Here is a 26,515-nt window from a genome sequence, read left to right on the forward strand (position 1 = left end):
GAAAACTCCCATATGAGTGCGAAGATTTATGTCAAAAAACAAAACATCAACATCTGGGAGCTGCCGCGTCTCCTCTTGGTTTTTCGTTTGGAATGGATTCTTGGTGTCGCTTTCCCCCTCTTTCTGGCTGCGAGAGAAGGCGGGGGGGGGGTGAGGGGGGAAGAAAAAAGGAGAATGAAAGCCATTTTAAAATAGTCGTTTTAAATCAGAAACGAAAGCCCGCTTTCCCCCCTCAAGGCCGGAGGGGATGTGATGCAGGCAGCAGAGCTGTGGGAGCCTGGGACCGAGAGCCCCCTGCCGGACGCGGCGGGGCGCCCCTGCCACCCGACCCGGGCAGCTCCCGGCTGCAGCCCCGCACAGCTGTGACGACCGCGCGCGTGCACACGCTCTAGCGCCCTCCGCACTGCGGTCGCTTCCCAGGCGGGTGAAGCCCAGGCCAGCGATTCTGTGACAGCTTCTCCAGGCGGTCAACCCCGCCGCCGGCTAGCTCATTCATGACCTGCAGGAGCCAGGGTTACCAATAGCGTACGGTCGAGATGGCAGCCCCACTTGCATTTAGCTCTTTGGCTGTACTACACAGGTATTTGTAGGGAAGGTGCTGGGGTCCTGATGTCTGGATTCAAATCTTAGCTGCTACAGCCCGCTGATGGCCTTTGAGCAGATTTACCTTCCTGAGGTAGCGTGGGAATAAGAGTACCGGATTCCTAGAGGATTGTGGGTGGTAAATGACAAAAGCACACAAGGTGCTTTAGCACAGTGTACATATACACAAAATTGAATAAATGTGAACTATTACCATTAGGACCGAAGCTCACGTCTCTCACTGTGGCTCTGCAGGATTCGTTCTCCCAGCTCTGCAGCCTTGTAGAAAGAAGCCTTCACATACCCTGTCACTAGGCTCCAGTTGCACCAACCTTGTCTTTTGCCCAACAGTCTTGTTCCCTTCTGCCTGAGGCTTTCTGTGGAGGCCTTTCATCTTCTGCTTCCACACAGCCTACTGTTCACATCATCCAGGAGACTCTTAATGCTTCCTCTCTCTCCAAAATGTGCCTTCTCTAGCAGAGCCTGGGCTTCTCCTTCCTTGCAAGGTTCCTGGATGAAATCTATCCTTCCTTAGCTTGGTTACATTCTTAATGTCCATCAATCTGACAGCTTGCTCCCGAAAGTCAGTGGTCTAATCTACTGTGGTCCTCGGCCTCCAGGCCAAGCCATTGGCAGTAGCTTCTTCAAGTGCAGTAAATGACCAGAGTGGACGATGAGGTTTTGAGGACAACCCCCTCCCCTGACTTCTCCATCACTCCCCCAACCCCTCCTACCTCCAGTTCACTTTCTCTTCTTGAGACAGGGTCTCATTGTAAAACAGGCTGGCCTCGAATTTACAGAGATCTGCCTGCCTCTGCCTCCAAGGTGCTGGGATTAAGACACACACTGCCACCCCCTGGCCTTTTCTTCTTTTATCGTTTTATGTATGCGAACACTTTGCCTGCATGTGTGTACCCTGTGGGAGCCTGGTGCCTATGCAGGACGGAAGACTGTCAGATATCCTGGAGTTATGAGTCATTACACGGGAGCTTGGAATCCAACCCAGGTCCTCTGCAAAAGCAGCCACTGCTCTTCATCGCTGAGCTGTTTCTCCCTGTATTCTGGATCTTCTTTACTGTCTCACCAATTCCTTCCAGCAGCAAATTCATATTCTTATTACCAACTATACCAGGCCCTGTGCTAGGAACCAAGAGCACAGACTCATACAATTTTATCTTTGACTGCGTGGAACCCAGGCCAGAGGTGGAAATGGAATCCAACAGAGGGCAACGCAGGAGGGAGACACACAGCAGAGTGGGGGCGGGGAGGGCCTTGGCTCTGAGAGGTAAGGGTGGACCAAGCTGGGTGCTTTCTCTGCATCATCATAGTAAAACTCAGGGCCACTGCGAAGGCCTATCATCATCCCCGCTGCACAGATGATGCATAAAAAAGTTGAGTCGCCCAGGGCCACGAAGATAGTGTTGGCAGCAGGGGGGTTGAAACGGGGCGGGTTCTGACTCAGAGCCAGAGCTGTGAACTACTTAGCCATGCTGCCAGGGAGCAAACAGCTGGGAGGCTGCTCGCCCTGCCCCAACCCCCAGCACTGTGCTTGTGAGAGTGGGAAGTGCAGTTCCAGCAGCAGGAGTGCCACCACCCAGGCGCAGGCAGGGAGAGCCAGGCTGTTGGACCCGAGGAAGTGGAACACTCTGCTCCACACACGGAGCCTAATGAGACAATGCTCACGAGGGCGCAGAGACCTGCAAGAGCTCAGCAGACTCAAGAGCACCTCTGGTTTCTGGCTGCCAGCACATGAGGAAGGCTTCGGTCTGAGCCTGGCACAACGCCCTAAGTGTGCAGCCGGCTCTCACCTCTCTCACCTCCTGCAAGCGCCGCAGATCTCGCTACAGCTTTTCATCACCCCCAGCATCTTTAAAGGCTGGATTCCCATGCTCTGTGCTGCTCTTCGATGGCAGCCGAACCTACATCCTCAGTTTGTAGCACAGGCTTTGGGAACTGGGAGGCGAATCCTGCCTCAGGCTCTTCTGAGCTGAGGCCTGGCTGAAGCCAGATAGGGCTTTCTTCAAGGAGCTGCTGAGACCACCTGTCTTTCAAGTTTCCCCATCCCCAGTACTCAGAAACCTGCAAGCTCCCCATCTGAAATGTCTTTTATTTTACTACATTGAGTTGAGTGTGTGTGTGTGTGTGTGTGTGTGTGTGTGTGTGTGTGTGTGCATCAGTGTGCATGCATTAAGTTCAGAGGTCAGCCTGCAGGAGTGGCTTCTCACTTTCTTTTTTTTTTTTCTTCTTCTTTTTTCTTTTTTTCAGAGCTGGGGACCGAACCCAGGGCCTTGTGCTTGCTAGGCAAGCGCTCTACCACTGAGCTAAATCCCCAACCCCAGCTTCTCACTTTCTACCACGTGGGTCTCTGGTATAAACTTGGGTTGTCAGGTTTGGTGGTCAGGTTTTATCTGCTGAGCCATCTCACCAACCTTTCTTTCTTACTTAAATGGTTTTTTTTATTTTATGTATATGAGTTATTTTGCCCCTATGTTCCACAGTGGTTTTTTTAAAAGATTTTTATTTTATGTATATTTGTTTTATGTATATGAGTACGCTGTCTTCATGCACACCAAAAGAGGGCATCAGATCCTATTACAGATGGCTGTGAGCCACCATGTGGCTGCTGGGGATTGAACCTGGGTCCTCTACAGGGACAGTGTTCTTAATTGCTGAGCCTGCTCTCTAGCAGAACAGCTGTGACCTCAGAAGTCCAGCATCTCAGGGGAAATCGCACAAGAGACACATTGCCTGGTGCAAGAGGGTGAGGGTGACTTTTGCAGAACCTAGTGATCAGCTGAGTGTGGGAGTGTCTGGCACCTTTGGGGTGTCTGTACCAATCAAAAGAAATCCATAAGGCAGGCTGGGGAGGGGCTCAATTTGTTGGATCCTGAATCCACATTTCTGGTCTTTCTTGGGATCCAACAGTATCCTGCTCTTAGGATTCGTTAATGTCCCACCCCCACCCCAGATACTGTTGCAGTTTTTATAGATGCCAGCTTCAGTGAGTCCCCAGTATTGACAATGACAATGCGAACTAACATGGGAGGAAGAGAAAGGTGCTGAGTCAACCCAGAGTTCAAGGTTGCTGCTTTCCTGGATCACTTGGAGAAATGCAGACAGAAATAAGGAAGCGGGGTGGAGAGTCCTTGGAGGTAAGATTGAAGGAGTAATGGGTTTAACTCAGTCAAATGCTCAGTCCAAATGTACCCTAGCGGTTGACGACCCCAGGGTCCAGGGCAGCAGAAAGACTGAGATAGAAGGGGTGACAAGCTTGAAAGCAGGGATTCATAAGGAACAAGAGGCAGCCTTCGTGTTGAGATTTGGCACTGGAGACAAAGAAACAGACTGATAATTGAAGAAGCAGAAGGATCAATTAAAAGTCTTGGCCAAGATAGGGAAGGCCTGTGTGTATTTCATAGGCGGAAAGCAAATATGTAGTGAAGAGATGCGTGCTTTGATATGAGGATCAGGATAATTATAGTGAAAACGCTGTAGAAGCGACAGGAAAGGAAGGAGACTGAGAACAGTTTGTCTTCGAACAAAAAAGCTCGAACTTCTCAAACTGAGCCTGGGTTCTTGTCATTCCTACTAAGTCACAACCATGTCCTAAATTTATTTGTATGGTGTGTGATTAAGTCCAAGTATGCTCACAGTAGCTCTCAAGTTCTCTCCACCATCACCACCACTACCACCACCACCATCATCATCGTGGTCTCACTCATTGTGTTTCCTCGTGAGATGGAATTAAGAGAAGTGAAGGGGAAGAACTAACCTAGCGAGATAACCAGGCAGTCAGTGGGGGTGCTGTACTAACCTATCGAGATAACCAGGCAGTCAGTGGGGGTGCTGTACTAACCTAGCGAGATAACCAGGCAGTCAGTGGGGGTGCTGTTGGTTATTGTGAAACCACTGCTCTTCTGCATAACTTCCTGACACTTCAAAGACTTGAAAATGGCCGCCTCCAGGGAGCCGGACTGGAGGGCAGAGAGCTGAAGCAGAGGTCTGCTGCTTTGATATAACCCTTTAGTACTATTTGACTTTTTTACTAGAGTAGAAACTCTTTAACGACCTTCTCTGCCCTCTTCCGCATTACCTTTTCAGTGGTAATGAGAAGATAATTTCGATTTCATCTATCTTTTTATCTGAGGTCAGTGGCATGCTCCCTGCTCCTTGCCAGCAGGCTCTTCCTCGGCGTGCTTCACACCCAAGGACAAATTGTCTGGCCACCTGACCAACCCCATGTCCAGATTCCTACCAGACAGCAGGTTTCCTGCAAAATGTTCTTTTAAAATTAAGTGAAACAAAACAAAACATTTGTAAGAGAGAGTTTGCGTTAAAAAATCCTCCAAGTAAAATGCAAAAAGAATTGATACCAACATTGAGGTAATGATGTAGCCTTCAGTGACAAACTTGAGGCTCAGAAGGGACAGGGTGACAATAAGGACTTGACCTCTTTCCTGGATCCAATCTATCTCTCTGTACCACACAGACACTACACTGACACTATACAGATAGACAGAGATTCTCATAGTTTGTATGTGTTTGGCCAAGGGAGTGGCACTATTTGGAGGTGTGGCCTTGTTGGAGTAGGTGTGTCACTGTGGGCATGGGCTTTAAGACCCTACTCCTCGCTGTCTGGAATTTAGTATTCCACTAGCAGCCTTCAGATGAAGCTGTAGAACTCTCAGCTCATCCTGCACCATACTTGCCTGCACGCTGCCATGCTCCCACCTAGATGGCAATGGACTGAACCTCTGAACCTGTAAGCCAGGCCCAATTAAATGTTCTTATGAGTTGCACTTGAAAAAAAAAAAAAAGAGAGTTGCAATTGGGGGCTGGAGAGATGGCTCAGTGGTTAAGAGCACTGACTGTTCTTTCAGAGGTCCTGAGTTCAAATCCCAGCAACCACATGATGGCGCACAACCATCTGTAATGAGGATCTGATGCCCTCTTCTGTTGTGTTTGAAGACAGCTACAGTGTACTCACATACATAAATCTTAAAAAAAAAAAAAAAAGAGTTGCCTTGGTCATGGTGTCTGTTCACAGCAGTAAAACCATAAAAAAAAACTAAACTAAGACACAGACACATACATACTCCCTAGTCTTTTTTTTTTTTTTTTGAGATAGGGTCTCATGCATTCTAGGCTGACCTCCAATTTGTTAGTATCTGAGGATGACCTTGCATTTCTGATTCTCTTGACTCCACTTCCCTATTACAGGCATGTGCCACCACGCCTTGTTTATGGAGTAATTGAGCACAAGTCTTCATGCAATCTAGGAAAGCACTCTCTTCCAAATGAGCTACATTCCCTAGCTTCAGCTGTACCTTTAGTCCCTCATTCAGCTTTGAAAGAAGTCAACCCGTGGGGACTGGTGAGATGGTTTAATAGGTCAAAGCTGCCACACAAGCATGAGGACCTGAGTTCAAATCTCCAGCACCCATGCAAAAACGTATGCATGCTTGAGTGGTAGGGGCATACGCATTTAATCCTGGCACTCAGGAGGCAGAGGCAGGCAGATCTAAGCAGGCAGATATAAGTTCGAGAGCAGCCTTGTATATAGAGCAAATTCCTGCTCAGCAAAAAGCTGCAAAAAGAAACTCTATCCTGAAACAATGGCAAAAAGTTGTGCATGGCGGTGCATACATATAACAACTCCAGTGTGGGGATGGATACAGAGACAATCAGATCCGAGAAGCTGCTGGCCAGAGACCTACCCAAACGGGAAGTTTCTAGTTTAGTAGAAGACCCTGTCTTAAAGGAATTAGGGTAGAGAGTGATAAAGGAAGACAATGTCCTTCTGTGGCTTTTGGATGCGTGTATCTAGGAACAGCACGCACACACGAATGCACGCACACACGTGTATACACAGAAAGTGGAAGAGAAAGAGAAGAGTAAGAAGAGAAGGAAGGAGGAGTTGATGTCACTGTTATCCAACAGGAGGCTCCTGCACAGCCTCTACTGGTCTCTGAAGGACACTTTCCCACACTCATGGCCTGGTGTCTTCCCTTCTATGCTACCTTGGGGCTGGCTCTCTGTCTCACTTTGCCTGACAGAGTGCGGAACGGAACCGGTGCAGGTGTCAGGTCTAGTTTTTGAGACACCTGGCAGTTCTACTTCGTGCCCTCTGAGCCACAATGTAAGAAGTTCAGCTGCCCAGATGGAGAGGCCATGTGGAGTCAAGAGGCTCTGAGACTCCATGCAGAACATACCCAGCCTTTCTGTAGCCCCAGTGGCCTTCATATGACTCTGGTTCCAGATGCCATCTAACTCTAACCTCATGAGAAACTCCAAGTGAGACCAGCAGTATCACATAGCCAAGCACCATCAATTCACAGAACTAGAGGAAAATAATGACTGTTTTAAGCCATAAAAATCTGGAGTATTTGTGGTGCTGCAATAAATAGCTGAAATGTCATTCTGTATTTTAATTGCCTGATGGCTTTGTTTGCACTACTATGTTGTTTCCTCAGTGAGGGTAGGGGCCATATCCTTCTGTTTTTATAAATTATCTTTATTCTTGAGAATTTCATACATGTATACAGTGCAATATGATCATGTACTAATCCACTGCCCACTTCTCTCTCCAACTTCCCCTGTATCTTCCCAGCACATCTCCTTCTCAACTTCAAGTCTTCGTTTCCCTTTGATAGCCCACAGTTAAATTAGTACTGCCCATATGTGCACGGATGTGGGCCGTCCCCGGCAGCCTAGGACAGCCCACCAGTGACCACATCCTCAAAAGAACAATCTTCCCTTTCCCAGCAGATATCAGCTGCCGATAGTTCCTCAAATAAGGGGTAGGGCCTGGAAAGCACCTCTCTCCACTCTATGGGAATTTTAGCTGTCTTGCCCTTGTGCAGGTAACCATACCTGCTCTGAGTTCCTGATGTGATAGTCACATTGTATCCTGAAGATAGCATTTCATAGCATCCCTCCCACCATCTGGCTCTCACATTCTTCTGCCTCCTCTTCCGACATCTTCCCTAAGCCTTGGGGGTTGGAAGGCGAGCGTTGAGGGCTGAGCACTCAGTCGATTCTCAGAACTTTGACCAGTTGTACATCTCTTCATTAACTGCTGCCCACTGTACAAACAAGCTGCTTTGTCTGCTCTGCGGTTGAGACTGGATCTCCTAGGCTGCCTATAGCTCATCGTTAGACTAGGTTGTCCTCAAACTCACGACAATCCTCCTACCTCAGCCTCCCAGCATCCTGAGTGCAACCATAGTGGGTCACGTGCATTTTCTTCAAGTTGTTAAATACTCTGGGCATTACCTAGCACTGAATAAACTCTCATGAACCTGATTAGTACAAATTAAAAATGCCTACAAAGGGGTTGGGGATTTAGCTCAGTGGTAGAGTGCTTGCCTAGCAAGCGCAAAGCCCTGGGTTCGGTCCCCAGCTCCAAAAAAAAAAAAAAAAAAAAAAAAGCCTACAAAAATAAAGGCAACAATAAATGTCTACAATACTTCCATTGTGGGAACAGAGTGGCTTGTATACACATCCCGAGAAGTGATTTACTTGGTACCTAGACAATAGGTTCTTTTTTTTTTTTTCCGGAGCTGGGGACCGAACCCAGGGCCTTGCGCTTCCTAGGTAAGTGCTCTACCACTGAGCTAAATCCCCAGCCCCCGACAATAGGTTCTTAATGACAACAGCTGGTCTTTGTAGAAGGATTGAATCAACTTGACTTTGGGTCACGATCCAAGCGCAGAGAGTGAGGACAGAAGAACAAAGTGGCTGATGGCTCAAGGCAAAAGTCAGGAGTTGCTCCAACAGCGTTGCTGTGGGTTGCACTGAGCAAGTGAATGGATGAGGAGTCCAGCAACCTCCACATAACTCACACCAAGCAGTCTCTTGATGTTCCCAAGAATCTGAGGGAAAAAATAACGTTCCTTCTTTCCCCCTGGAGCATGGGAAACCCACTAGCGACCACATCCTCAAAAATACAACAATCTTCCCTCTCCCAGCACAGATCAACTGCCAACATTTCCTCAAATAAGGGGTGGGGCCTGGAGAGCACCTCTCTCAGCTGTATCAGAATTTTAGCTTGCTTGATCTTGGGCAGGCAGCCACAGCTGCTGAGTTCACGGATGTACAGCTATGTCATGTCCTGAAGCCTTCTAGACCATGTCAGACTAACTATCTGACTTGCCTTGAACTCTCGACCCACCTGCTTCAGTTGTTCAAGGGTTAAGACTACCGGTTTTGTGTCACTACCCCTGGACTTGATACCATTTTGTAAATGGGGGCAGACACATTATTCTCCCTTTCAGACTCCTTCAACTAACGTCACACAGGCTGGGACCTAAATGGAAGTATGTACAATGAACATATTTTTGCTCACATCAGTAATTCTACGATTAGGGTCTGGTTCTTCTGGCAGTGTGCAGCTAAGGGACACTGTGTAAACATATTTTGTGGGCTGACGGTCTTGGTTAAGTCCCGTGTGGGACATAAAATGGGAAGATGCTACCCCTGCCCTGAGGGAGAGAACTGGGGAGACTACACTTACACAGATGAGATAATTAAATAGCAGGACAACATATAATTACTGCTAAACTGTGTAGTAAAATTAAGTGCTACAGGGATTGGGAAAAGCAGAGAAGTGAGGCTCCAGCACTTGGGGAGTCTTCATTGCAGACCCAAGATCTGGCTGAGCCTTGCAGAAGGAAGCCAACTAGAGACAGGCTGGGAGGAAGAAGAGCACAGAAGTCTCAGGAGAACAGAGCCAAGCACATTTGTGGGTTTATTTCAGGCAGCACATGAACTACGAAAGGTGTCCCAATTCCCCAAGCAAGAATGTTTCCGAATAGTTCCCCACATTCAGGTTCCTGGACACTCATTAGGCTTTCTCTGCTTGTAATGCCTCTCCCCTTCTCCTGATAAACTTGTGTTTAAAGACCCAACTCAAATCAAACCACACGTCTGAATCCTTCCACCATACATTCTCCCCACCCCCACTGCTCATGCTTCTATTAAGACGCTACTTACAGTTCCCTGCTCATCCCCTCCACTACTATAATTAATACTAATTTATATTTCTTGAGCACTTTCTATGCTTCAGGACCTCTGTAGACATTTATGTTGTTTTGACTCTCAGCTGCATAAGGTATTGTTTTCCCTACTTTTCAGATAACAGGCTGAGTGTGCTTTAAGAACCCGGCAATGTGGGGTTTGGGATTTAGCTCAGTGGTAGAGCGCTTGCCTAGCAAGCGCAAGGCCCTGGGTTCAGTCCCCAGCTCCAAAAAAAAAAAAAAAAAAAAAAGAACCCGGCAATGCTAACAGAGCTAGGACATCAGAAATCGGGTAATTGCGGGACTAGTGCCCATTTGCTTTTTGTCAGTGCTGGAGATTGAACTTGGTCTTCTGAAGGATTGGCCTGGCCTCTGACAATGAGCTCTGACTTCATCCCTACAACTCTGTTCTCTCTTTTTGAGACAGGATCTCACTATAAACCTCAGAATTGCCTAGACTCATTATGCCTTGAAACTGAGATCCTCCTACCTCAGCCTCCCTACAACTAGAACTATAAGCCTATACCCGACTCCATTCTTTTTTTTCCCCCTTGAGATCTCATGTAGCCCAGGCTGGCCAGGAACTATATAGCTGAGGACAGCCTTGAACTAATAATCCTCCTACCTCCACTTCCAAAGCCTTATGTCACCTCATCCTACTTCAGTCTACTCTTAATGTACTGGAGCCATATATTTTTGGAGACCACAAATGCTGTTTATCAATCTGTCCTCTCCTAGCCTGGAACGGTGGCTGACATATGGCTTGAGAGTGTTTTAAAGATAAACACAACTTTCACACCACATGCCTGGGTCTACGACTAGGTACAGCCAGTACTCCTTTATCCCAGACACTCCCTCCCACCTAAAAGTCACACACTCTGGGGGAAGGAGAGAGGAACTCTGAACACCTTTCATTTTTTTCACGGGACTCCAGAGTGCCGAAAGTGGGACCAGTTTACAAAAACTTAACTTTGACTGAAACTGAACTGGCAGCTCAGACTGACGAGGGCCTGTGAATTCTTAGGTGGTTTGAAAAGAGCAGCCACTCAAAAAATCTTCAGGAACAAGGAGTCAAGATTACTCCAGACCCTATCCTTTCACAGAGGCCCAGGCAACAGAGCATGAGCAGTAAGGGAAGGAAATAGCCCTACACTGTTAGCTTCAGCAGGCTGAGTTCTCCTAATTTTTTAGGGGCTTTGACTCAGGCCAAACCAGAATTCCTGGCTTAAAGGATTAAAAAGAATCTCAGGACTAACCACTCTGAAGAGCTGGAGATTTTACTAAAGATATCTTTAACATAGGTAACTCTAGGCATAGAAGACGCTTAGGAAAACAAAAACAATACATACCAGCGTGTCAATACGGACTCCTCGAGAGCTGCCATGTTAGCTAGATACCTCTTTAGTGGTTAAGTTACATCGCAAAAGGTTGCTAAGACCCACTCCACTCCTCTCATTGTTAAGTGAATGTATAAGGTGGTTTGTAGGTTGGAATTACAATGCGATAAAGTAAAACCAGGCGCCACAAAGGTTGCACAAAGGGTTTAGTACATGTCCTTTACCTGTAAACTGGGTTTCTGGTGAGATTCCTAAAGAAACAATAGTTTATGGCCTTAAACAACTATTAAGTGCGCTGGAATTCTGGCCCGCTGGCGAGGATTTCCTCTGCCTACAGCCTAAATGTAAAGAGACAAAACCGGACCAGAGCTAGAACCTGGGGGGCAAAACTGCTCTGAGAACTTCGGTCCACCAACCGGCCACCATTCGGATCCGCGCTCCCTCGCGGCTCCTGCAATGGCGATAGAGGACAAAATCTCGGCCCTGGCCCTGCTTCAAGTTCTTGTAGCTCTCACCTAGCTAGCGCCAAGCCCGCCCCATCCGCTACTTCCTTCCTAGAGCGTCATCCTTCCGGCAGGGCTCCTTGCTAATTGGCTGGCTGGGGACTCGGCTGCTAGGGACTGCGCAGTATCAACTCTGGTCCCTGTCCTGTCCTTCGGACCTCGATCCCTTGGCTGCAAGCTCTATGGTGCTGCTACGACATGTGGCGCCTGACAGGGATCCTGGGGCGAGGTAGGGGCTGTCTGCAAGGCGAGTTCCAGCAGGCGATGGACTTGTAACTACAGTGCGCCGCGATCCGCGGGAAGACCGCCATAGCGGCAGTGGGTAGAGTTAGATCTGGGGAGGGCGGGACATAGGGAGCAAGGCTCTATTCAGGCGTCCGGAGCCTTTGGAATTTGAGACGTGGTAGGACAAAGTGGGAAGAAGGTGGAGCTTAGATCCAAGGAGATGGGTGGAGCTCTGAAAGGGAGGAGTCAATGAAAGAAAGCCAATGGTAAGAGGAGGAATTTAAAGACACGTGCTCATTAGAGTGAGACTATATGGTTCTAGAACAGAAGTAGCCACTTGCATCAGAACTCCAGGAGGATTTTTTCAAAATAAACATGCTACATCCTTAAGGGTCTTGCTTTATTATTTCTGGGATGGTGATACCGTGGGATCCCTACTACGCTAAAGAGTTCTGTCTGTACCCTTGTTTAAGAACTACTTCAAGGGCTAGAGGAGCAGGCTCAGTGGTACAGAGCTTGCCTAGCATCTTGAAAGCCTTGGGTTCCATCTCCAGTAAATAATCACACAGACAATAGTGATTATTGGGCTCTCAGGATAAGGTGTTCTCAAAGGTTGGAGGGAAGATTGTAGATACCCTCCTCACTTCAATCCATTCCTGATGGTATGACTGTCCCTTGTCCCCACAGCTCTTCCTCGCCTGCTGGGACCAGGCTTCCGAGGGATAACACCCAAACCCACCAGTTCAGATGGGCCTCAGACAACCTCCACTACCCTGCCACTCCCTAGGGTCAACTTTGACAGGTAAGAGACTGACATTCTGTCATGTGTGGCCTTCAATTCCCAGTGTGTCCAGAACTTAATAGTCTCTAATTGCACCATCTAGATCAGGCTCCCATGGTTCAAAGAGGAACAGGGACCCAAAGTGCTGTGGATGGAAAGAGGCCTTCCACTGGATGTCTGCTCATGTCTCCCCAAACACTCTGCGGGATGCCGTCTCCTGGGTAAGGCTTCCCCACCCTGTCCTGGGAATGCTCTTGCATGGGGGAACATCCAAGTCTAGAAACACATATGTATTCATATGGTGAGGCCTATGACCCTGAGCATGTTCATGGAAACATTGTCATTCCTCCAGCCTCTGCCGTGCACTTACTCTTCTCCATTTGACAGACAGTTACTAACACTTCTGAGCTAATCATCAGGACAGAGTAGAGAACAAGGAAAATATAATTCTCTCCTTCATGGAGGTTAGTGCAAATGATAAGTATCTGATAGCACGGCTTACCAACATGAACTGTTATCCACACATTATCTTGTTTGATATTAAAAAAATCGTGCAAGGGAGATTTAACCTTCATTCCATACAGGAGGACAATCAGGCTTTGGAATGTTAGTAATATATCTGAGGTCACATGACTCTTAAGTGGTAGAACCAGTTTTTCCCGACTGACATTCAAGCTGTACCCCATGGCTGCCTCACCGAGTCTATCTTGTAGAATCACCTAATTCAGAGTCTGATGCATAAGGCTGCTTGATAAATATTTGTTGAACTTGATCTTTAAGGTTGGGAATGCATCAACAACATTAAGTCTCATGCTGGGCAGTAGTGGTGAATGGCTTTATTCCCAGCACTCAGGAGGCAGAAGCAGAAGCAAATGGAGCTCTGAGTTCGAAGCCAGCCTGGTCTACAGAGTAGGTGCCAGGACAGCCAGGATCACGCAGGGAAACCCTGTCTCGAGAAAACAAAACAAAAAATCAAACATTTAGTCTCATAGGGCAGAATCTTGACCCTGCAGGCAGTGTCCCACGTGGCCATTCTAGCTATAAGATATTCAGAGTGGATCACATCTCATTCTCAGGTCTTCTGCATCCCAACCTGGTACTACATGCTGTTTACCTTGGGCAAACGACTTGATCACTCTGATCCTCAATTTTTTTTAAACCTGCCATTTGGTGTCATCAGCAGAGCTGAATATGGAGTGTCTCTGTGATACAAGCATAGCTCTCTGGGTTTCTGTGGACTGGAAGAAGAGTATACCATAGAGAAGGGAGTATTTTTTTTTCATTGTGTCAAAGATCTGAGCTCTAGGTCGGTACCACACTGATTCTATTAGGGAACTAAGCCTGTTGTAGCCTACCAGCCAGCTCTCTAGGTTGTCATCTCTAGGTTCTTCTGTCACCACTGCCCACGTGGAAGGGCCTGCGCACAAACTGTTTCCCACGCCGTGTATCCGTCACCTTATCTTCCTAATGGTGGAGCCTTGTTTTTCTTCCTTCTGGCTGCAGCTCACTCGCCAGCCTCATGGGAACACTTCACGTCACCCTCCTCAGGCTCTGTGCAGCCCTCTGGTTGGCTTTCTTCTAGGTGTTTAGCATAATTGGTTGGTTATTGCATTTGTTTCTCTGTGAGTTTGGGTTTTGTCTTTTTCAACAAAAGCTACAAATGACATGCATTGTATGTTATATACATCTACGGCATAGATACAGACAGATTCTGCCTTTATCTGCTATGGTGCATAGTTCCTGCAGCAATGAAGAAGTATTGGGGTGTCTCCAGCACAGCACAGGAAGACGGGGTGAACAAGCAGCCCTGGGGATAGAATCAAGCCCAGCTCTTCTGTGTGACCTTTTCAAACTTCCCCTTATACATGTATGCTCTTAGGGCTTGGTTGGGTGCTCTGACTTGTCCCTAGATTTTAGGCTAAGCTCCAGCTTACCATAGCCTTTCTGTGCCTGCCTACAGCCTTTTATTCTGTCACTCGCTGGCGTATGCATTCAGCATGCATTTCTTATTGGCATCTACTTTTGCTTAACACTGCCCTGGGCTTTAGGGATACCAGAATGTTCATGGTCCATGGGCCTGCCTCTGTCTTGCTTATAAACTAAACAGGAGTGACAGACCCTAAGTGAATAATTGAGAAGGACTACAGAACACCAAAGGCCAGGCTCACATGCCATGAAAGTACACGGTGTGGAGCTGCCCCTGTTAGTCAAGAGAGGCTACCGGGCAATTGATAAATGACCGTTGGGGGCCGTGTCCCTGATGGACTGCTTTCTTTTCAGGGCACTCTGGCCGTGCTGGCCTTGCACCTGGCGAGGCAGATTCACTTCCATGCACCTCTGGTAGCAGGACCTCAGTCAGCTGAACGCTGCTCTTGGCACAGTCCCCTGTACCGCTTCCTCTCCTCTTCCTGGTGGCACCCGCACTCCTGTGAGTTCTTGGTCCTCAAGGGGCAACGGAGGGAGGCTGGGAGTTTTCTTTGGGCCAGGAAGTATCTCTGGCTACACCTCAGGAAGAGGGCCATCAGCGGCTCCTTACATTTCCTATCTAAAGTCAGAGGAAGAGGAGTGGGAAAATGCTATCCGCACTGGGTGTGGGCCATGCCGCCCCTAAGTGTTCTTCAGTGTCCTTCTGTCACCTCCTAGAGAGGAAGCCCCAAGGTCTAGGCTACTTTAGACCCTGGGTGTGGCTTCCTTTCCAATCCTCAACAAGTTAGGTTCAGTTCTACGGTCACTCATCAGTAACTCCTACTGAATATGTATTTTGGATTGTGTTCAAAAAGCCTATAACCTCATGATTATGACTCTGGAGTTAGCTTGAAAGGGTTCAAATCCCACAATTACAGTTTACTGACTACTCTTATGTCCCTGAAGAAATCGATTTTAATCTTCCCATACCTCAGTTTCTATGGCTAGCCGTGCCTAGCACATAGTATACACTTGGTTATTGTTGGTTGGAGTATAAGTTCTTGTCCTATTTAGCAGACAGTGTGTTAGCATTAAGCAGAGAGCTGGATACTAGGCTACAGACAGTGAATGAGGTAGGTACTCCCTGACACTGCGAGAATTCAAGTGATTTGTGCTTAGGACGGGACGTCACCATACAGATCCCTGTAAAGGAAGGCCAGACAAAGTAGAGAAGGAAGAGTAGAAAGGAGTTCCACAATTCTTCTGGCCTCCCAGATCTCAGAGAGACGGACTGGCAAGTGCCCCCTGCTTCCCAAGAACTGATCCCTTTCTCATGTGACATCTTGCTGGCTCTCTCCAGCACTTCGGAGGCATGTTCTTCCCAGTCCTGACTGCCCGGCTCCCAGGAACACTGGCCTGAGGGAACCAAGACTGGGCCAGGAAGAACCCGCAGCTCGATCCCAGGGCCTTCCTTCAGATAGCTCCCTGAAACCTGGCCTTCTGAACCTACCTGAAGAAGGTGCGACCTCACCTAATATCTACAGGTGGGGGAGGGGCTGGCAGATGGCCCTTTGTTACTCACTATACCCGGGTAACCAGTTGTCATTCCTTTGAGGCCTCTTGCTTTCTGGGGTGCCTGAGAGTTACTGGACATAGACAGGGCAGACAGGGAGACGTCACACCTTCTCTCTGACCATGGGGTGTCGGCCTTTCCCTTGCAGAGCCCAGTGACTTTGGCTTCCTGAATGCTAGCAGGGACTTCACATCCCAGGCAAAGGCAGCTGAGGCCGGCCCCCCTGGAGGAAAAAATGTATGGTCCAGGTTTGGAACCCTAGATACCCACTGCACTCTTGGGGCCAGTGGAGATCCAAGTGGATCACACCTTGACGCTGCTTTCTCTTTCTTCTCTAGGAGCAAGACAAGCCCAAGGCTCTTCCTCTGGAGGAGGCTGTGACTTCCATCCAGCAACTCTTTCAGCTCAGCGTTGCCATTGCTTTCAACTTCCTGGGTACCTGGTTCCCTAGACTAAGGAAACGGCATAGGGTGGGTGGGGTGCAGTCAGAGTAGAGAAGGGTTTAAACGAGGGGTTTATCTTCTCTTGGGTAGGTAGACCAGATGTGGCATGGTGGTTCAGCTCCCTGCTCATACAGGTTCAGCCAGTCTAAAACTAGCTCTCGCCTTGAGTCCTGGTCAGCTGGGAAGAAGGACACAGTATGCTAGAGGACCAGTCCTTTCCTCTAAGGGCGTGACCTTGAAGGTACCCTTTATGGAGGTACATAAACCACAAGGTAGACTTATAGGCCATCTGTTACAGAGGAGGCTGAGAAATGTCTTCAGTCAGACGGCCATGTGCTTCCTTGAAAATTCTGTCCTGTGTAGGCAGTAGAAAATAATTTTAGAGGACACCCAGCCTTCTCTGCCATGCTTAGAAAAGGCCCCAGTGCATAATGGGAACAAACCCTGATTAAGTCTAGGAGCTCCGCATGACTCAGCAGTTTGTCCTGGTTCTCTGGTAACTTGGCTCATGTCTCTACCATCTAAGGTGAATTCCCAGCAGCAGCTGATGGGGCCCAGTAGTTGAGTGGGTGAGAGACTGAGGCTCAGTTAGAGAATATTTACTGGCTGTACACCATTTTCTGTACACGATGTTGACCTGTGAATTGAAGGATAATAAATAGTAAACTGGACAGGTATCATGGTGTACAGTTTCAATCTCAACACTGGAGGCAGAGACAAGAAGATCCTTTGAATTTGAGGCCAGCCTGGTCTATGTAGTATATGCCAGGACAGACAAGGGTACATAATGAGGCTCTGGGTCAAAAAGGAAAAACAGTAATCTGGCAAATAAAATGAATTTCAGATGATAAATGTTTTGAAGAAATTGAATAAGGGGATGTTTTTGCAACTTGGGTAAGGAGTGACTTTTCATGTTGAAATATGCTGGAAGGGAGACCTTTGAGCTAACCCCAGCTGACGAAGGCAAGCTACTTTTGTTCCCATCTGGAGAAAGCTTTCCAGCAGAGGGGAAAGTGAGAGCAAAGGTCCTGAGGCAGCCTCAGGTTGTACTTGTCAAAGGGTAAAAGAGAGGTAAGCATAGCTGGAAGTTAGCGAACACAGAAAGGGTAGGTGGATGACGTCACAGAAGCAAGCGGCAGGAGCGAGATCACGTCAGGTTTTCTGAGCCCAGGAAGAGATTGTAAGACAGGAAGCCACTGAAGCATGAAGAAGGATGGTCATGTGACTCGTGTGGCTGTTTACAGAGCAACATGGATTGATGCCAGGCAGGCAGGAAGACCTTGCTGAGAACTAAGCAAGGTTTGATGAGGGCTTAGCCACGGCTAGGGGAAGCAGAGACCAGAGGAGTAGAGGAATCCAGGTTACTGGTGAACAGTGGCCTCTTCTGCCCCTTGTCTCTCCTTCCCAAGGACATGGGATCCGTGAACTCTAGACAGGGAGGGAAGTGACTTTAACTCTGCTTGCTGAAGGAGTGAGATCTGGAGGGGCAGGTTCTTCTCAGAATGCTTGTGCCCGTCCCTCCATTCACGTATTCATTTATTCAGCAAGTGCTGAGCCCTGTGGTGGAGCACAAAGGCAGCACAAGCTATAATCATATTTTGCATTTATGTAGAATTTTCATCCCATGCGAAATTACTTCTCCAGTCTTGTTCTGCCTGCCTCGAGGATTTTACAGTATAATTGAAGAGACAGGGCTTATTCTTTTGTAACAGCTGCGTCTGTAGACAAAGGTTTGGTATATTAGGAAAGTGCTAAAAAGAGTTTAAAACCCGGAGTGTAGTCTGAAGGTTCTAGAACAGAAGCGACGGGAGGCCTGGCAACAGAATCAGGACACGGGGTCTCAGGCAGGAGTCAGTTTGAGCAAAGATGAGAACTGGCAAAGTTGAGTCCTGGCTTTTTCCATAATGCCTGGGCAAAGGGCCCTGACTCATTCTCTGGGATCTCTTGACCTACTGAGCCTGGGGGACAGGAGTCAAGGATGTTCCTGAGACCCAGGGGCCAGCCCTTGATAGTGTTTCAAGGTCACCGCTGTCAGAATTACTTAGGATTCTTTCCTGTCTGTGAGAATCTTGTCACCCTGATTAAGATTCATACCCCTGACAACGTCTCATTGGTGGAGACGAGCACAGGCATATTGATGGACAGCCTCAATATGGAGGAGGGGGAGGGGTTCTTCCCAAAAGGCAGTCAGAACTTTGGCCACATAAGCAAACAGAGCCACCAGTCTCTGGCACCAAGCCCCTGACTTCTAACCTCCCACCCCCACCCCACCCCAGTGAGCCAACTGGAAAAGTAAATGTTGCACACTTGAAAGAGGGATTCTGGGAGGAGACGAGCAGCCGTCAGGGTGTGGTTGACGATGTAGAAACACAGTTTGGTGGGAACCGTGTGTGTGTTCTCCATGCTTTCCTACAGGGACAGAGAACATAAAGACAGGGGACTACACAGCAGCCTTCTCCTACTTCCAGAAAGCTGCAGACCGTGGCTACAGCAAAGCACAGTACAATGTGGGCTTGTGCCTAGAGCATGGCAGAGGCACCCCCAGGGACCTCAGCAAGGTACCGTTTCATCCCCAACCCAGCGAGCTCAAAAACTGAGCAGTAAGCAGAAGGGTAGTTCTACTTCTCTTCCTGGCTCTGTTGGAGCCCTGCTGTGACTCCAAAGTAAGATATTCCTAACTTACAGACATGTACTCAGAACCCAGGGGGTGCAGACACTTTGCCCTTCTTTGCAACTGTATGCTCAGAGCCTAGATTTGTGCCCTGATGGAAGAAAGTAATTTTAAGATAGAAAGACAGGTATACAAGGGTGTCATATGTGAAATATTTCGTTGACCTGAATGTGAAAGGAAGGGGGAGAATCACATTAATGTTCTTTTATGTCTGTGGTACCATAGTAATGATATATCAGACCTAAATCGACAGGCAAAAACACTCAAAGTATACTGTTATGTCTCCTTCACTGTATGAATGTATATTCATACATAAACATATAGGGGCCACAGAGATGGCTGAGCACTTAAGCCGACTAGCTGCTCTTTCAGAAGACCTGGGTTCAATTCCCAGTACCTACGTGGTGGCTCACAACCATCTGTAACTCCAATTCCAGGAGATCTGACATCCTCTTTGGCCTCCACAGGCACTGTACAAGCGTGGTGTACACACATACATGCAGGCAGAACTCCCATGCACACAAAATAAAAACAATTATATATTATATATTTTTATATATACCTGCAATGTATATAGACATGTATACAACCATACATGTGTAATTTTCCACATAGTGTGCAATGTGTATAACTTATCCATGGAAAAAACTTGGAAGCCTATACCCTATTAATTTTAATAAAGAATATCTTAATTGACCATGGTAACACATACCTATAATTCCATCACTCTGGAGGCTGAGGCAGAAGAATTTCCACATATTTGAGGCCAATCCGAGCTCTATAGACAGTGACAGGGCTGTTGATACAGAACTCTTGATATAAAACTCTATATCAACCCCCTCTCAAAAAAGCAGCAGATCAGAAACACCAGCAAAAGCCTAATGCTCTTTAGAATGCAAAATATATTGGGGTTTCACTATTGTATTTTAGGTTTCTGTTTTTAAGTTTTGACTTTCCACCATTTACCTGACTAATATATAATGATTATGTATTTATTTGAATGATTTTTAAAATTTCAAGGAAAGAGGCAAGTCATCTGCAGTCTGGTTCTCTCTCCTGTTGCCCAGGCTGTCCTCTTTTACCACCTGGCTGCTGTCCAGGGCCACAGCCTGGCTCAGTACCGCTATGCCAGGTGCCTGCTGCAAAGTCCAGGCTCTATGTCAGACCCCGAGCGACAGAGGGCTGTCTCTCTGCTGAAGCAGGCTGCAGACTCTGGCTTGACAGAGGTGAGTGCCGGTGCTGGGATCCGTCTAAGTGAGGTATCAGAGCCTGAAAGTGACCAAGATGCTTTGTCATTCCTCCCCAACAGGCCCAGGCTTTCCTTGGGGTACTGTTTACCAAGGAACCACACCTGGATGAACAGAAAGCTGTAAAATACTTTTGGCTGGCAGCCAGCAATGGGGTACGTATGAGGTCTCTGGTCTGTGCATGTTGGGGAGCAAGTCTGATAAGAAAAGGGATTTGGAAACTGGTTCTGAGCTCTGAGGTATGGTATGTTTTCTAGGAGCCTTTGGGCTGATTCAATAATCCTATCAATAATACTGATCAATAATGTCATGGCTTCCTCTGCTCCACTGTGTGACCTTAGACAGGGCCACTGGGGCGCTGAGGTTAAAGGTGGAGACTGCTCATCTGAGGTGGGAATGCTTGCTCTCCTTTGGGGTGTGGCATAGCAGGCTCCTCTACGAGCCACCGGGCCTGTTGCTACACATGCACCACACATCGGGCCGTCCATCACTTCTTGATTCAAATCTGCTTCATCGCCTTTAAAACAAGCACAAAATGCCCACCTTCTTCATCATCTGCTATCTGCCACCTCATGGAGAGATGCCTGGAAGCTATGCCTGAGACTAGCTGTCATGGTGGGACGTCAGATACAAATGGAGAGAGGGATACCTAGTTGTCTGCCCTGGGTGCTGACATTCAAGGGGCATCACCCAGTCTATTCCATGGGTGTTGGTTCCATGGGATGTTGATGAGGAATGCCAGGGGAATGACTGCTTGGATTTCAAGAGCACCAAGTGAAGACAGTTGTTTCAGTGTGGACAGTCTCAGAGATTTTTAATCACTGAAGCGCTGAGGTGATCGGCGGTTTGATGGATCCCTCCAGTGTATGGGATCAGTACGCATGTTCAGAAGAGCATAGACAAGTCAGCAGTCATGGATTGGAGCTCACAGTGTGCACAATGTCATTTTTCCTGCATAGGGCATCACTGCTTCTCTTTGAAAAATATGGTAAGAGCTCTAGTGAGGGGGAGAGCTCAGTGTTGTACATAGCCAAAGGGGAGTATGATGCTAGTGGCAATGACCTAAGCCTTTATCATGCAGTGACAACCTAAACAGGCAGTGCTTCTGTCACCTTGTTCTATAGGTAAGGAAACTTAGGCACCTAATACCTACTCATTCTGTCTCAAAGAGGAGCATCATGTCAGCGAGGAGAGAGAGCCAGAGCCACAGGCAGGGGGCAAAGCCTCTGACAAGGACATGCTTGTGTTGTGGTTTCTGTTTTGCAGTCCTCTCAGGCTAAGTCAGGGAGTCAGACCTGGCTTCGAGAAACCTGCCTGCAGGCTAGCCTGCTGGCCACTTTCCTGTCCATCAAGGGCTGAACCCTTCTGCAGGCTTTTTCATCCATTTCCTGCAAGAGAAGCCTTCACACTGACGGGGTGGAATCTCCCTGGGCAGAGGAACCTAACTCCTTTGGCAAGCACTGGGCCTCTACATTACATGGTCGAGGAGCTTGGAGTGTGTGTGGCAGGCTACGTGCATGAAGGCCCAGCATGCCCCCTGACTCCACCTTCCTCCTGACTGAGCATTACAGTTCTTCAGTTTGTCTGTCTTCTCCTTTAGGACTCTCAGAGCAGATTCCACTTGGGAATTTGCTATGAGAAGGGCCTTGGTGTACAGAGGAATCTGGGAGAGGCTGTGAAGTGCTACCAGAAGTCAGCGGCTATGGGGAACGAACCCGCCCAGGAGAGGCTTCGGACCCTCTTTAATGTGGAAGCAGCAGGTAATACAAGTCAAGGCCTGGTTCCTTCCATGCCTAGTGCCTTGTGACAAAAGAGGGTATTAGCCCCAGGTCTCCCTGTCAGTCCTGGCCCTAGCAGTAGTTAGAAGCCCAGCTTTCCGAGTGAAGCAAACATGTGTCTTAACCTCTGCTGACACTGAACTAGAACTCCATGCCTTTCAGTCTTAGTCTCTTCCCTAACAATCACAAGTTATCAACACCTTAGCTTGTTGTAAGCACTACATTTCAAGGGAAATAAAGGGCTTAGCATAACCAGTCATGGTGCTGCCTGCCAGGAGTGACAACATTAGGGATACTGAGCCACACATTCCCAGGCAGGTTGGATAACAGCAAGAAACTGCTTTAGGAAAAAATCATAGCAGAGTATAGCTCACAGTAAGTGTTTAGTAAACTAGGAAATGATGGTTGCTGTCAGGATTTTCTAAGAGATCCACTTGAGGCTGGCTGAGCCACCTTTCTAAGGCAGTGAAAACCCTACTCACATCTGAGTTACAGGAGCTGGGCCCCATTAGAAATTCCAGGGGAAGGAACCGGAGAGATGGCTCAGTGGTTAAGATCATTGTCTTCTCTTCCAGAGGCAGGACGCTGGATACATGATAAATAAATAAATCTTAAAAAAAGATAGAACAGAAATTTGAGGGGAGCCAGGTCCTTTAAGAAGACCCTGCCCTACAGGCAAGGTGGGTTACACCTTTAATTCCACCACTAGAGGCAGAGTCGGGCTCATCCCTGAGTTTGAGGCCAGTATAGTCTAAATAGTGAGTTCTAGGTCAGGCAGTATTATGTAGAGACCTCGCTGCAATCAAACAAACAGACCCAGCCCCCTCCACCCACCCCGCCCCCCCAGGACTGATGATTAAGCTTTGCTGTCACCTCTTTTTGTTGCCTCAGGGCCCAGCCACCTGGCTATAGGACTGAAGTCTTTCTCCAGCCCCTCCCTCTGTAGCCTGAACACCTTCTTGGCTGGCGCCTCAGGCCTCCCTCATGCCTCAAGCACTGGAAACCTAGGCCTCCTCTGCAGAAGTGGCCATCTTGGAACCAGCCATGGAGCCCCCAGCAGGGCTATGCCATCCTTGGAAAGGAGTCTCGTAAGACTGGGTTTTGGCTAAGGTGAGATTAAATGCAGCCCTGGCTGTGCCTGGTGGGCTAGGAAGAGGGTGACTGGAGGTTGGGTGGCAGAGATCTGCCGTTAGTATAAACCTAGGGTCACGATTCCGACTGGTACTCAGGCGCCCACCCAGTTCAAGTGCATGGCTAATTGGTGACTTTGGCTTTTTCTCCACTTGAGCCTTGGGCCTCCTCTCACGTAAGCCTCAAATGCAGCAAAAATATTCAGTCAGTAACCCCACACACCCCCCCCCCTTCTGTTTTTGAAGCTAACTTCTGTTCTTGAGCTTCTGTTTCCTCACCCTTAGACCATACCATAGTTTGCCAACAACCCTGGGTGTGTGCTTGCCCCTAACAGTTTACATGATGTATGTAATCAAGAGGCTTTGCTTTAGTAACATGTTTAATATACAATGGCAGAAGTACTGAGATGTTTCCATGAGTGGCTGAAGCTCAGGAAATCCTGACAGTGCTAGTCTTCTCGCCTTGTCCATCCCCAATGAGCTCATGATCATTTTTGTCTTTGATGTGGAAAAGAGAAGTTACCTGAGTGCTTGCTTGTGTCTGCTTGGCCTTTTTTCAGACCTCGTCCTTAGGAATGAGAGTTCTCAGAGACAGCACAATTTGAGTCCCAAAGAAGAGGCAAGTTAGCTACTTACCCTCCCAGAAACCATCAGCACCTCCCAGCTCCATAAAGAAGAGGAAGGTGTGTGAAGAGCTAGAGGGCTGTGCCACCTGGAAGCGATGACCGGATTTCTACCATGCTTCCTCAGTTGTAGACTGAAGGCTCCTGCCTTAAAGATTGAGGTGCAACCATTTCCCTGCAGAAAGATCCTTACTCCTTGCTTAGGTTCCCAAAGACAGACTGGTGCCTGCAGTTCCACGGCCTTAAGAATCACCAGGCTGCTGGGGTGGTGACCCACGCCCAATCCCAGCACTCAGGAGGCAGAGGGGCAGGCAGATGTCTATGAATTCAAGGCCAGCCTGGTCTACAAAGTGAGTTCCAGGACAGCCAAGGCTGTAATCACAGAGAAACCCTGTCTCAAATCACCACCACCACCACCATATAAAACAAAAAGAACAAAACAAAAAAAGAAGAGGAGGAGGAGGAGGAAGAGGAATTACCAGGTCAAGATGAAGATCAAAACTGACATCATGACTCTGGCCCAGACTTCTGGTCTACCAGTCCACACTGCCATGTTATTTGAAAACATTATCTATTGTCACCCTGTAGAACAGTGGAGATTAGGCACCTGGAGTCTTGGAGCCAGAGGGTGGAGACCATGAGTCCTTTTTAGGAAAGGTCAGGTAGGGATATATAAGTGTTTAATAAAACAGATGGTGGATTACCTCTCGGTCTTGCCCTTGAGTGTGTTGGAGAGAACCAGGGAGATGGGCAGAGGGAAGCAGGGCTGAGGCTCCATCCTCATCTCTAAACTCTCCATTAACCAATTTAAAGGGTCTTAAAAGCTCTCCAAGAGAGAGACTGAGACAAAAATGACTTCAGAGTCAACGCTAATGACTCCAATTACTGAATTTGTGAATAGCTGTTCCCCAGCTTCTGGAAATTAGCCCAAGTTCAATAGCAGAAATGTGGTTGTGGGTAGTGAGTGGGAGGGACTGAGGACCAGCACTGCCCCTACCTCCCACGGCTGCTGTTTCCTCGCCTGGCCAGCATGCTCAGTTCAAAGATGGCTTTGGGAGGGAAAGTATTTCCTTCTGCTGCCTACCCCGACCTCTCTCAATTTCTGTGAGGTCTTAAGCACCTCCTTTCGCCCAAGGCTCCAGTGCCTCCCCTGCATCCTCGCCATATACACTCTCCTCACCCACATTGGACACCTTACATGCTACCTTCCTCAGACCATGCTCCTTAGACATGGGTACCTGGTCATGTCCCAACACTCAGAGCAGCGTCCCATGCAAGGCAAAGGCTCTGTGTTCAGAGTCTGAAGCCCTGCAATACACTAACCTCTGTGGCAAAAATAAATCATAAATAGAAAGGTTTTTGTGGTCAGATGAGTTTGGGAAGCATTGCCCTAGACGGCCTCTTTTTATAGACTCACAGTACACAACAGCATAGGCAGTTCCAAGAAGCCCTGCAACAGGATGGAGGTTCTTCAGTGAAACAACAGAGCCTTCCTGGGTGTCCTGAGAAGTGTCAACACCAGTACTCCCAGGAGTCTCACTAAGCCAAATGAGGTCATTTGGGTCCCCTGAGCTCTGCTTGCTTCCCCAGCTGCATGTCAGACAGTGTATCCAGGTATCCTGCAGTGAGGTGCAACAAGGCTCTCCCTCCCACTCAGTCCTTGCTGGACTAGATACAGGCTGTGGGGGTACCTGAGTTGGGATGGGGTAGCGCTAACCTCTCCAGCCTCAGAAAGAAGAGCCTCTGCTGCGGGGGAGGGCAGGGTAGAAGTCCTAAGATGTTATGGGGGCACAAACCCACTGCTATGCAGTCTCGATACAGCCCCAGGGGACAGGCTTCAGGACAGACCCAAAACTGCTGTGCCTCTGCCATTGAAATTCTATTACTGACTCATTAGTGCCCTGAGAGAAAATTGTGACAGGATGACAGGGAAGTGGCCCCACAGCAGGACCAGCTTGTCTTGGGTGCTGGGCCATGCAAGGGCTAAGGCCTAGCTGTGGAACCAGTTCCTTAGCCATGAGATCTCTGAGCAAAGCTGTACTGATGCTCTGTCCAGGAAGCCATGATGCTGTGGTAGGAACAAGACCATTAGACCCTCATTGCTAATATAGTGCAGGGCACACAGGTGCTCAGCAATTGCTTAGTCAACAAATGGTGATTTCATGCACCCCATCTACTCTGTGCCCAGCAACAAACCCACACATAGTAGGTGCTTTAAATAATTGTAGATGGATGAATGGTTATGCCTTTCCCTTCTATGCCTTCTATGATCACTGTGCTACTTTTGACACTTAAAATTTCCAAGAGGGCTGGAAAGATGGCTCAGTGGTTAAGAGCACTGACTGCTCTCCCAGAGGTCCTGAGTTCAAATCCCAGCAACCACATGGTTGGGATCTGATTCCCTCTTCCGGTATGTCTGAAGACAACGACAGTATGCTCATATATAATAAATAAAGAAATCTTTAAAAAAAATTTCCAAGAAATACAAAACATGCCAAGTGTAGTATCTTACATCTGTAATCTTAGCATGCAAGAGGTTGAGACAGGAGGATTACCTTGAGTTCAAGGCCTGCAATGAGAAACTCTGACTCAAACAAGTTTATTGAGTGATGTTTATGCGTGCCTTCATAGTATACACCATTCTTAGGAGCCAGAAAATGCTGACCTACTTGGCAGGTAAATATGGTGTACCAAGCTGAT

General features: G+C 48.0%; 1 protein-coding gene across 3 annotated transcripts; it reads left to right on the plus strand.

The window, feature by feature from the left end:
- Positions 1-601: 601 nt before the first annotated feature.
- Dele1 (DAP3 binding cell death enhancer 1) lies at positions 602-24,518 on the plus strand. 3 transcript variants are annotated; one of them, XM_006254634.5, is made up of 13 exons: positions 602-11,686; positions 12,352-12,466; positions 12,549-12,666; positions 14,726-14,873; positions 15,711-15,869; positions 16,072-16,160; positions 16,262-16,358; positions 18,782-18,924; positions 20,105-20,263; positions 20,347-20,439; positions 21,885-22,044; positions 22,954-23,172; positions 23,753-24,518. In XM_006254634.5, the coding sequence occupies exons 1-12, from the start codon at positions 11,638-11,640 to the stop codon at positions 23,169-23,171; spliced, it is 1,548 nt and encodes a 515-aa protein (XP_006254696.1). In that variant the 5' UTR covers positions 602-11,637; the 3' UTR covers position 23,172; positions 23,753-24,518.
- The last annotated feature ends 1,997 nt before the right edge of the window (positions 24,519-26,515 follow it).

Source organism: Rattus norvegicus, chromosome 18 (genome assembly GCF_036323735.1).
Source record: "Rattus norvegicus strain BN/NHsdMcwi chromosome 18, GRCr8, whole genome shotgun sequence".
NCBI lineage: Eukaryota > Metazoa > Chordata > Mammalia > Rodentia > Muridae > Rattus > Rattus norvegicus.

What these genes read in the sequence shown, in the direction of transcription:
- Dele1 (XM_006254634.5), top strand. Translation starts at nt 11,638, where the DNA reads ATGTGGCGCCTGACAGGGATCCTGGGGCGAGGTAGGGGCTGTCTGCAA. An exon ending in CTGGTGGCACCCGCACTCCT is followed by an intron (nt 14,874 to 15,710) that starts GTGAGTTCTTGG and finishes GGCTCTCTCCAG; the next exon opens with CACTTCGGAGGCATGTTCTT. An exon ending in CAGACTCTGGCTTGACAGAG is followed by an intron (nt 20,264 to 20,346) that starts GTGAGTGCCGGT and finishes CCTCCCCAACAG; the next exon opens with GCCCAGGCTTTCCTTGGGGT.